This window comes from Sceloporus undulatus, chromosome 2 (genome assembly GCF_019175285.1).
Source record: "Sceloporus undulatus isolate JIND9_A2432 ecotype Alabama chromosome 2, SceUnd_v1.1, whole genome shotgun sequence".
NCBI lineage: Eukaryota > Metazoa > Chordata > Lepidosauria > Squamata > Phrynosomatidae > Sceloporus > Sceloporus undulatus.
The window spans coordinates 178,329,645-178,342,364 of record NC_056523.1 but is presented as its reverse complement, the minus strand read 5'-3'; the positions used below and the strand labels follow the sequence as shown (position 1 = coordinate 178,342,364).

Below are 12,720 nucleotides of genomic sequence, written 5' to 3'. Positions count from 1 at the left end.
TACCCTTGTGTAGGATTAAGATGAGGAAGGAGATGCAGGGTCCACAGGGAAACCCTATCCAGCACTGAGGGCATTAAGCAGAAGGTCTTAAAAATGCTGTACAAGCTGATAAGAAATAATAAGAATTCCCTGCTTTATCAGGGCTTCCAATCATGACAGCAAGGGACATAGACAGAGGCAGAAAAGATAGCCAAGCATGTAGGGACACTGAAAAGAACTATGTACATGCCCATTACCATCTCCAGGCTTAAACCTACACATGTGCAAACAGATACCTGCATCTGGGCTTATCTCTCAGCCTAATCTACTTTACAGGGTTGTTATGAGGATAAAATTGCAGGGTTCCTTCTCTGAGCTCTTACTAGGAAGGACAGAATAAAAACAGTCTAAGCAAACATATGGCTACATCTGTCCCTGTAGCTTTGCTAAGTGGAGAGCGACATATTTAAATATGTATATTTCCCAACAGTCCAGTCAATGCTCTGGGCTGTGTGCAGGCTCACAGTTTTACCAAGCACCACACGATGCATACAAGTTTGTTCTTGTTGTGCATCTTCAAGTCATTTTTGATATGGCGACCCTAAGGTAAACTTGGAGTTTTCTTGGCAGAATTCGTTCCGAGGGTGTTTGCCATTGCCTTCCTCTGACAGTGTGACTCGCCCAAGGTCATCCAGTAGGTTTCCATGGCTGAGCAGCAATTTGAACCCTGGTCTCCCAGTGTCCTTAGACAAACACTCAAATCCCTACATCACACTGGCTCTCTGTATTCAAGCTTAGCGAAAACTACTATTGAATATGTGTGCCACTGGCTACAATACTTTTTTTTTCCTGTCTGGAAATTCTCCAGAGAGCAGCAGCCAATGGCCAATGACTCAAGGACTGGAACCAGTCTGGACCACCACTCTGAGTAGCATTGAGTTTGGGCATGGTGGCTTCTCTTTGCCCATTGCCACTGTTTCTTTTTCCATTTCTGACTTTTATGTGTCTGCATCATTAGCCCTTTAGAAGCTAGAAGAGGGACAGCAAACCTAATCCAATAAGCTATGGCTTGTTCAGGGTGTTAGTTGAAGGAAGTGTTGCACTCATGGCATGGATACCTTTTTCTCTTTTGTAGCCTTAAGGATGCAAAATGGACTGAACTGTGCAGCCCCCATAACCCTATTCTAATGACATGTACTGTAGAATGAGGTCTCTCAGCCCTCCCAATGAGGAGCGTTAATGCAACTTTCCTCACTGGGAGGTCACAGAGATCTCATTCTACAATTTCTCCTGAAAAAGATGAGAAGGGGCTATGGTGCATGGAATGGAGATTGCTGGGAGGAGGAAATCTTCCACAGAAAGCATGGGTTTGTTGTTGTATGTCTTCATTTCTGACATATGGCAATCCTAAGGTGAACCTATCATGAGATGTTCTTATTGAGATTTGTTCAAAGGGTTTTGCCTTTGCCCTCCTCTGAGGCTGAGACAGCATGACTTGCCCAAGAACATCCAGTAGTTTTCCATGGTGGGAATTTGAGCCCTGTTCCTCAGAGTCATAGCCCAAGACTCAAACTGCTACACCATGCTGACTCTCATCCCATGTTAAGCATGGTTGCTTAACATTTATTCTGCAGGAGCAACAGGGATTAAAACCACATTTCTATATGACAAAACATGTGATTTTCAAACAACACTGATACTTACAGCAGCACCAGAAGCGCCAGGACGTCCTCTCTCACCTGGGAGACCACGGGGACCCTGAAAAATAACATATTTAGATATCAGAAAGGCATTCTGATCTTCCAAGCCCACTGATACATTTTATTCTATGTGTCAAGGTGGCTCTCTACAATATTGACATAATAGACAGGAAATAAAACATGTAGAGGAAGAACTTGTATTTTGAGGGGGCCCAACTGACTTGTGCATTTGAGTACTGTTAACAGAGATTCACTGTGTGCACTTATTCCACCTGCTAAGCAAGCAGAAGTCTGATCAATGCCTTTGATGGAACGGAATGGGAGACTATACCTGCCTTGAGCTACATGGAATGCAGTATAGACATGCATTCTAAATGCATGGCCAATTAAGAGGCAAGGCAAGGGAGGTATGTTTTCTTCAGCTGTCAATGGACTGTGTGTCCAGCCCACAGTGATAGTGTGATGCTATTATTGCTTTAAAAAAAATAGTTGAGCAGCACAATACTCACCATGGGACCAGGAGATCCATTCTCACCTGGAGACCCAGATTCACCCTAGAATAAGAGAAACAAAGGAAATTAAACTCATATCAAGCTTCTGGGTGCTGAGCTGCTGAGACACCATACCCAGAATGTTGTATATTTGTGATTGTCGTTCTCATTGGTTGAACACTAGAGGGTGTAGCACTGATAAGTAAGACTCTGTCTGAATTGGTAGCCTCGTTTCAATAAAAGGTTACCGCTAGTGTGTCAGAAAAGACACAGAGCTGTCAATTTCTCTAAAGAGTCTAGTCAGTTTTAGTTCCCAGATAAATTTAGCTGAGCACTGATTGATCCAGTTTATTTCACAGATGTGCAATTATCTTCTAGACAGTACTTTCCAAGATGTAATTAATTCATGAGCACCAAAAAGATGTCCATTTTCCCAGCAACATGTTGCTGCTTCAACTGTGAAGGGAAAGTACTGTACATATAACACTTCTTTGTGGTCTGGATCCCACGTAATCAAATGAGCATCAACAACCCAACAACTCAGGAAGAATTGTATTCCTTTAGCTGTCATGTCAAGACCAATCTTTCATGCACTGTACTTGTATGACTTCATTGAAAACAATTAATTTATTGTGGAAACAAATGTTTGTAGTTCACTTTGAAAATTATACTAGCCCAAGCATATTGGTGTAAAGAGATGCTGGGAAAGTTAATTTTTGGACTACAGCTGCCCAGATCTGTCAGCCAGCATGGCCATACCCATAACCATGCTGGCTAAGATGTTATGAACAGTGTAACCCAGTAATTTTTCTAACTTCTTGCTAAAAGAGCATATGAACATATGTGTGCTTGCATGGATAAACACATAATTGGTTAGTTTATCTTTGAAAGCTAATTCTCAATGGAGGCAGACATCCTACTTAAAGAAAAAGATAGGATGCCTTTCCCACTCATTTGAGGTTGGAGATGTATTCCCTACCTTAGCACCTGGAGCTCCAGCTTCTCCTTTGGAACCATCTAATCCAGGGTAACCCTAGAAATTGAGAGGAAAATTATAAGGGTCACATTGGCTCTTCTGACACACTTGTGTCCAGATAAATTTAAAACAAATTATTAAAACAAATATATAACATTTACAAACTTACTCTGTGTCCTTTTACACCAGGAAGACCTGGGGTTCCAGGAAAACCTCGGGCACCCTAGAAGTAAAATCAGTTCCAAATGAAAAACATTTTTCTGACATAACAAAAGCTAAAATACAGAGTAAGAAACTGAAAGAACAGGTCCCTTGTATATTAGGCTTTTTTAACCTACACATACGGGTGAAGGAAATAATATAGAATAAGGAGGAGGGGAAAAAACCCAATATCCTCTTTAGCCCTTGACTCTGTATCTGATGATATTGCTAAATACACCCTGCAGTGATTAAGTGCTTTGCTTGCTCCCTTTTTTCAGCAGACTATGATACAGTGGCACTCTTAATACATCAAGTTACACAGAATTATGAGGTAAAGTACAGAGATCATCAACACCAATTCATAACAATGCAGTACATTTCATTCATGCCCTAACCTTTTCTTCCCCCTCTCTCTAAGACCTGCTGCCCTTTGCAGGTTTCTATACTCTCTGTATAAGTGCCAAAGGCCTCAGAATTTGGAAATGTCTACAGAAGAGAATATCAGATTCTATGTTCTTTCCCCCCTTGCCTTCCAAAGCTGGTTTCATATGGCTGCATAGATACAATTTACAATGCACAAACAATAGCTGGCTGTAGAATTCCTAGTGATCAGGGTTTCACTGCTTTTCTCCATAGTTAGAAGGTACAGAATAATTTTTTAAAATACAGATATATTTAATTTTCATTTTTTTTTTTTACAAAATTTGGCTTTTATTTGGTACAAGGAAGGTTGGTTGCAACAGTCCATAGTTTTGACTTTGTTTAGTGCATAATTTTGATTTTGCTTTTATATAGCAAACACAGCAATAGCCACTTACAACTCTCTCTTTGATCAGTTCCCCAATACTGTCCATCATAGTCTAGATTTCTAGGCCACCTTGAAAACTCAGGTGGTTTCAAATACACCAGAGGCTCTCACAAATCCTGAGTAGCCCAAGCCAAAGATCCAGTTGCTTTTCCACTTTTTATTAAATAATAGGTTTAAATCTGATAGTAATGAGGCCACTTCAGCCTAATTCAGAAGAAACTTCATCTTCAAAGATGTCTGTTCACATCAGCTTAATGTGCTCTCAGAAGACTGTGGCTTCTGCTAAATATCTGAATCTAGTTTTATATATACTGATACTGACAATATACTGAATACATCCTCACCTGAGGCCCAGGTGGTCCACGTTCTCCTGATTTGCCAGGTTTGCCTGATTCACCCTGAAAAGTAATGTATGAAACTTATTTACTTTATTTTCAAAAAAGGACTATATTTGTACAAAATGTGAGACCAAAAGAGAACATGAGAATCATCAAAGAAATTAATGTGCTATTTACTAAGACAGACTAAATCTTACATAGCCTGGCATTGTATCTTAAAACAAAATTTGTAAGAAGACACCTTCCCCATGCATTTTAAGATATGACCCCTGCACTTTCTCTTTAGGAAATGATTTTATGCCATTAGTGTTTTAATATGATAGGTTATTTAATTTTTTAAAACTTTTTTTTATCATTAGGCTTTTAGCTAATCTTGGGTCGCATGTCAGGAAAAAGTTAGGATATAAATTAAATTAGATAAGTAAATAGCAAATAATGGAGAGAAGTGTTAAGAGAACCATGGGGTTCCATTCTCTTGCATTTCCCTCTCAACTATGGAAAGCCCCAAAAATCCTGGAAGGGAGAGGTGGGATATAAATAAATATTTTATTATTATTACACATGATAAGACCCTGACTATGGAGCATTTACCATCCTCTCTTGACTCATGGCCATTTTGTATGCAAATATGGGTAGCCCCTTTTGCCGTGGTGCTATACACACGGGCCTTTTTCTCACAACAATTATGTCCCAGAGGTCAAGTGCACACTGTGTGCAACAAGGCATCTTTTTTCTTGTCAGGATCTTGCTTCTTGTGAATTTAACTTACTTAAACTATATAGCAACTGGTTGCCATGTACTTCTTACACAAGAAAAAGACAAAACTGGTTTCTGCTTTCACCGTTTGTTTTGTTTTCTTGCAATATATTTCTCCCACCCATCATTTTTCTCACTCACTTTATTTATTTATTTATTTATTTGTTTATTTTATATGCCATTTTCTCCCAAATTGACCCAAGGTGGCTCATAAAAAACACTTAACAACAACAATGAAATAATACAGCATTTAAAGATAATTAAAACACCACATTAATATAATAGTCACATACTACATTAAAGATATAAAACCATTACTTCAGTAATTACATTGCTCCAGTTAACCTATAGGGATCTTGTAGTGTATTAACCAGTATGTAACAGTCAATTGAAAATACAGTAGCTGGCCACACAGTCCATCTAGATAAAGCTAAGGGATAAAATATGATGCTCATTACAAACTTCCTAGTGGCTAAGAAACCTAAAAAAACGCAGTACAAGCAGTCTTCATTCTCACAATTTGCTCTGTTTTGAAAGCTCAGAGTGAGTTCCCTTCCATATGCAGCCAAAATGGCACTATTAATAAACAAGAGGGAGGTGTTTGCATGCTTGTAAGAAGCCTGAAATCTGCAAAAGTACAAATAACTATTTTTTTAAAAAATATTAACTGGCAGCATATGCTCCTACTGTCCTGATTTGAGAGGGACAGTCCCAATTAATCCTCTGCCTTCCCACTTTTTCAGTTGCTTTTAAAATGTCCCACTTTCTCTCTCCTCTCCCTTTTTTTCTTTTTGCCTTTGGCTAACTTCAGTTGCTGCAAACTGAGTCAAAAATGCAAAAGTAGTTTGTACTTAATTAACTCAGCAAGGAGAGAGGAGAAAAGGGTTGGATATTTTTCTTCCCAGTAGACTCAGCCAAAAGCAAACTACCAGCATCTCTTAGTGTATATGTTCTTCCCCATTAATAACTTTTGCCATATTGGCTATACTCTGATGTTGCTTGGTTACAAGTGTACTGGTTCTCATCTGTGACACTTACTACAGTTATTGCACATTGTTATGGTTATATTGTTTTTAAACAATAACAAGATTAAAATATATATTTGGGTGGAGGCAAATAAATGCTTGGAAAAGGCAAATCACTACTTCTGGAGACATCCAGAACTGATAGTGGGTTTGTTAAAAATATCTCAGCATTCCATGGCAAACCTAGAAAACGAACTTGAAGGGACTTTGAATTCAGATTCATGGCTATTTTTTCAGCCAGAAATATTGCAATACAGTCAACAACATGCATTGGCAAAAGGCGACTTCCATCCCCACCACAGTTCTCCACCCCTGTTTTAAGGAGAAAGGAAAATGTTTGCATTGCCACCAATGGGGATATTTCCCCTAAAGATCTGAGCCATACAAAGGGAACACAGTTTTGGCTGGAGAGTGAAGGGATAAGGCTGCCTTTGGAACACCATGCATTCATTCTTACAACCATCACTTGGCAGCCTCTTCTTTTTTTAATTTACTCTATCTATCTATCTATCTATCTATCTATCTATCTATCTATTTTACAAACCTCAAATGGCCAGACATTACACAATAAGTGTAACATGAGATTTGGCTCTCACCTGCACACCTTCCAAAATTCTGGCTAATAAATATAATACATGGTCTAATGAATATAACATAATATAATATAATGAATATAAGGTCACCAGAAGTTGAACAACACTTGATCAAACGCATCTGAGGAAGCAGACTTACATCTATGAAAGCTGCCAACTTCTTTCTTTCAGTTAGACTCAAAGGTGCTACACGATCTCTCTACATACTGATTCTACACACTAACACAGCTATATCTTTAAATTCTAACACTTGATACTAGCTCTTTTTAATTTTTCTGACTTTTCTTTAGCTTACAATCAAATCAAATTACTTGCAGTTAGAATTTTCCTGTTTTATATCTCTCCAATACAAGCGGGCTTTCCTCTGAACGTGGCCCACAATTTAGTCCTAAATAAGTATATGTACTAGTGCATAGGTCAACCTTGTGTATAAGTCGAAGGTAGGTTTGGGGGCCAAAAATCTGGATTTTAATATGACCCATGGAAAAGTTGAGGTTAAAACTGAAGGGCATGTAACCAAGGATGTAAAAGATGTCCTGCTCGCTCTTCTTGCGTCTTCCCAGCCTGGCTGCCCCTCCAGAAGAAAATAGACTGGGAAGAGGCTTGGGGAGGGAGTGTTTGCTCTTTTTGCATCTTCCCAGCCTGGCTGCTGCCTCTAGAGGATATTGGGCTGGAAAAGTCTTAGCAAGTGAACGCTCCCTCATCCTGCAATCTTATGATCATATTGACTCATCATGTATAAGTCAACCCAGGTTTTGGGAGTCAAGTACTGTATACATTTTTTGACTTAGAGACGAGTACATACAGTAGGTAAGTCCTTGTGAGCTCATTGATAAGTGAGTGCTAAGTGTATCTTGTGAGCATACACAAGACTGACCAGCAGGACCAACAACATAATGCTGTTGTGTGCATTACTATTGTTCAGGATTAAGCCAGCAGTCAGCCATGGGCACTTTATTCTACACACACACTTTAGCCCTGTCAGTCAGTCAATTAGCATCCCATTATCCACTGAGAAGGATTAGTCCTGATATGACTATTTTGGGGTCCCACTGCTAATTTATTTCTTATTGTTTTTATTTCTGCTAGTCTTGGAATTCCCCCTAAGCCTTCAAACACCTCCTCTTAAATGTAGATGGTTCCACTTTGTCTACATTAGAATTGACATCTACACTATTGAGAATGCTATCAAGTACACAGGGTGATACAGAAAACAGTGTTTTAACGCTCCAAACAGTCATACATCTTAATTTAACATGGCGTTTACAGCAAGCTCCTCTATCCCAAGCCATTGGAGTTAACTATTCTGAAGCCATGGTTTCAAAAGAATAATGAGTCAGAATACTCACATCATCGCCAGGTTTTCCAGGAGGTCCAGCTGGCCCACGGGGACCCATTGGACCCTAGGGAGAAAAGAAAAAGGTATACATAGAAAGCATGAAATGTGGTCTCTTATAGGCAGTGTGCCCATATGCTAAATTCAAGCTCTTCTGCAGCTGTAGACTCCCCAAGTCACTTGGTCATGCTAGTGCACCTTCTGTCCCTATCTGGAGATGTATACACTGACTTGCTGAAAATCTGTTTTTAATGCTGGAAGAAAATACATCTACAATAGACTAGGTGATTTCGATTAAATGTGGCTTCAGAAATACACCAAATAGCTATCTAATAAGATGCTGACATAATAGAGTTCTATAAAGTTATGCAAGGTATGGTATGGAGAAAGTAGAAAAGGAGAAGAACATCTTCCTTTCTCTCTAGAAACAAGATTTGGTTAGGAAAGTTGAACAGTATGAGATTTAGAACAGATACAGGTACCAGTACTTCTTCACACAACTCAATAGATAAACTGTGAAATTTGCCACCATGGGATGTAGCAATGGCCAGCAACCTGGATAGTTATTTAAAAAGAGGATTAGACAAAGACATGGAGGACTAGGCCATTAACAGCCATTGTCACTAATATGGCTATATATTACCTTCAGTATTAGAGGATGCAGACCTCTGAATACCAACTGCTGGGTAACATAAGCAGGAAAGTGCTGTTGCACTCATGTCCTGCTTGTAAGGGGCTTCCCATAGGCAATGCATTGGTCACAGTGGGAAACAGGGTAAGGGATTAGACAGGCCTGTAGTCCAATCAATATAGTTCATCATATGTTCTAATAGCCTGCTCCAAAGAGCAGATACTCTCTTTGGAGCAGGCCAAAGAGCAGGCCTGACATCATTGGGAGGCTGGGGAAAACTGAACAAAATGATTAAGCAAATGAATGACATCCTCTTTGTTTTCCATTCATCATAAATAGGGTATCTGTTAATCATCTTGTGCATACAATTAAGATGGCCAGCACCACTTTGCACACATAAAATGCACACCAATGTGGGAACTGGAAATACAGTTAGCGCTCTGTATTCATGGATTTTTTTTTATCCATGGATTCAAGCATCACATCTTGAAATTTTTAAAAAAACTACAAATTTCAAATAGCAAACCTTGATTTTGCCATTTTATATCTGGGACACCATTTTACTATACCACTATATTTAATGGGACTTGAGCATCCAGATTTTGGTATCCATGGGTGTGTGTGTGTCCTGGAACCAAATCCCAGCAGATAACAAGGGCTCGCTGTACAGTATTAATATACATTAAGAAGTGACTATGGGCACAAAATGTAGTTTTGAAATAACGCAACTACAAAGACATGAAGTTGTATAAGCGTCCTTAGCAGAATAGAGTGACATTGCTCCTGGAAAGCTTTCATATGTGGTACAGGCAAGCTGTATTTTTATTAAAGTATACAGACAATTGGAAGATGAGTTGTAAAAAAAATTATATTAGTCAACTTCTTGGATGCAGGATTGCAACTTTAGTATATTTTTTAACCTCATATCTGTTTTACCAATATTTTAAACTGCCACTTCTGATACTTCTTAAAATAATATGTAATTGTATTGTTTACTTTTTCAGAAACAAACTTTGCACACCAATTTAAATAGAATTTGTAGAATGATAACAAGTAAGGTGGAGCATAAACTATGACTATATAAGTTATGTGCTGTATAAAGTATGTATATACAACTCAACAGGCTTCTCAACGTAGGCAGGATACAGACCGCCCAAAACGGGCAGTCTCCCGCCGCCCTGGTTTGCTCCACAGGGAAGCCTCAGCCTCCAGACCGCGGGGCTTCCCCGCGGAGCAAAAATAACCCTTTAAAAGCAGGTACTTCTTGCAGCACCATTGTGACGCCGCAATGCGCCAATGGCGCACTTGCGGCGTCACAATGGCACCGGGACATGTGAACGCTAAGCATCCATCACGTCAAAATGGTGGTGCCCATGTGTACAGGGCACCGCCATTTTGACGTACGGAGTACGTACTAGTGTTGTGGGGCGTATATAAGCAATGCCCTGAGGCAACCCTAGTATGTATGCAGGCTTTCACCAGTCTGTATCCTGCCGTTGATTCTAATAAAAATCCATTAAAAACAGTTATCACATAGAAAGCAAGTCCAATGCCTAGGTAATAAAATATCAAAAGCAATTATAAATAATCAGTTTTGGGGGTTGCATCCCAAACTTCACTGAAATAAGCAAGTGTCACCTATTTTTCTAAAATATATGAAGGGAGCAAAATTCATAAGCCTTCTAAGGTCCAAAACATACTGCAGAAATAATCTAGTTTGAGACGGTTTTTAGCTGCCCTGGCTCACTGCTAAGGAATCCTGGGAATTGTAGTTTATAATGGCCACCATCTCCAATCTAGTGCTTTCAATTGGCTGGGGCTGATGAGATTTAACATTTTTCTTTTGTTGCTGTTTCCCTTCAAGTCATTTCCAACTTACAGCGACTCTGTCAAAAGGTTTTCTTGGCAAGATTTGTTCAGAGGGGGGGTTGCTTTACCTTCCTCTGAGGCTGAGATAGTATGACTTGCCCAAGGTCACCCAGTGGGTGTCCATGGCTGAATGGGGATTCGAACCCTGATCTCCAGAATTATAGTCCCAACACTCAAACCACTAAACCACTCTGGCTTCGATATTTAACACAGAAAACCTAAATAGTGTGGGAGATGAGTGAAGTGGTACAGTACATCATTTCCAAAGTCCTGCCAGACACATCAGCTAGGACAAGGGAAGAGCGAGTTTACAGGGCTTTTTATTCATAGATTTCTTTTTTTAGATAAAAATTTTCTCCTTTAAGAAGAAAATTACCCCAGCCAGGATGGATAGAGGATGGTTTTACAGGGCTTTTGAACCATAGGATTTCTTTCTATACAAATTTTCCGCACTGGGAAGAACATTAGCTACTCCAGCTCCTAAACTGTATGGCTAAAGGTCTGTTGACTGAAGTAGGGAGAGCTATTTAAATCTTCCAATCCAGACCTCCCAAACTGCCTTGTTTCTGGGTCTACTACTGACAGGAATAGCACCTGAGGTGGATTTAACACACCCACAGAGCTCTCCACAGTTGTAACTAGGGTCATTGTGCCTTCTTCCACTGGACAGAAGCTTATCTGTCCTATGTTAACCCTCACAAAATACCTGATCTGGAGATTAGGACTGTTCAGTGTGGTATGCAATACACATGCATAGCCAGACTGCCATTGGAGAGCTTCTGTGTCAGTAAGACCTCACACTTCACAATAAGTGTTTAACACTTGAGGCGGTACTGAGAGAACATCAGTGCTTAATTTTGCTTTTGCAACAATTATACATTAAGATTGGAGAAAAGAAGTGCACCACAAACAGAATGGCAGCTTCACAAGGTGGCATGATTTCCAAGACATTTTGGAAAACTCTTTAGTTGTTTTTAAAATGTTTTGAAATGTCAAACCAAAATGTACATCTTCCTCAGCAAAAACTAACTGGAACAAAACCTTCCTCTGTAGCAAACTAAAGAAGTATACAGCAGCTCTGAGAATCAAACTTAGAGAACACCATACCTCACATCACACTATGTGGGGTCTGTACTATTATTTTTTCCACCAAATTTCAAACACTACATTATTAGGTCTGTTTAAACATGAGGGACTGAGGGAGAGAACCCCAAACAGAGCTGCTATTTTCAAGCATTGTTTCTAATTTCTCTCTTTGGTGTTCACACACCAGTGACTTTTCCATGCAGAGAAGCTGTGTAAGTCTGTCTTGGCATAAAAAGGAAAAATAGGATGGAACTCTAATAGCACTTATGAAAGTTATTTATTTATTTAAGCATGAGCTTTCATGGATTTCAGTCCACTTTTGGCCATTTTAGTGTATCTGAAAAAGTGGACTGAAATCCATGAACGAGCATGCTACAATATATCAGTTAGGGTGCATCTACACTGTAGAAATAATGCACTTTGACACCACTTTAACTACCATGGCTCCATCCTGCAAACTCATGAGATTTGTAGTTTTGTGAGGCACCAGCACTCTTCGCCACAGAAGGTTAAAGACCTTGTAAAACCACAAATCCCAGGATTCCTAGGATGGAGCTATAGTACTTAAAGTGGTGTCAAACTGCATTATTTCTACAGTTTAGATGCACCCTCAGTCTTAAAGTGTTGCTGGGTTTTCTCTCCTGCCCTCTCTTTCCTTTTTACCCATTTGTCCTATGGACACTACAGACCATGTACTGCATATTCTCTATGTATTACCATGTTCCACTCCATGTATGCACCACAGAGATTCAGCATGATGTAGTTGTTTGAATGCTGGACTATAACTCTGAAGACTAGGGCTCAAACCCTGGCTTGGCCATGTAAACCTACCGGGTGACCATGGACAAATCACATTCAGTCTCAGAGGATGGCAAGCAAACCCTCTCTGAAGAAACTTGCCAAGAAAACTGCATGATAGATTTGCCTTAGG

General features: G+C 39.6%; 1 protein-coding gene across 1 annotated transcript in view; it reads right to left on the bottom strand.

Moving 5' to 3' along the window:
• COL2A1 (collagen type II alpha 1 chain) overlaps nucleotides 1–12,720 on the bottom strand; it is a 95,088-nt gene that overhangs the window by 61,894 nt on the left and 20,474 nt on the right. The window contains exons 11-16 of the mRNA XM_042452023.1: nucleotides 8,217–8,270; nucleotides 4,500–4,553; nucleotides 3,316–3,369; nucleotides 3,150–3,203; nucleotides 2,189–2,233; nucleotides 1,684–1,737 (exon numbers count right to left, since the gene is read on the bottom strand). Coding sequence (XP_042307957.1) covers nucleotides 1,684–1,737; nucleotides 2,189–2,233; nucleotides 3,150–3,203; nucleotides 3,316–3,369; nucleotides 4,500–4,553; nucleotides 8,217–8,270 — 315 coding nt within the window. The remainder of the gene's footprint in view (nucleotides 1–1,683; nucleotides 1,738–2,188; nucleotides 2,234–3,149; nucleotides 3,204–3,315; nucleotides 3,370–4,499; nucleotides 4,554–8,216; nucleotides 8,271–12,720) is intronic.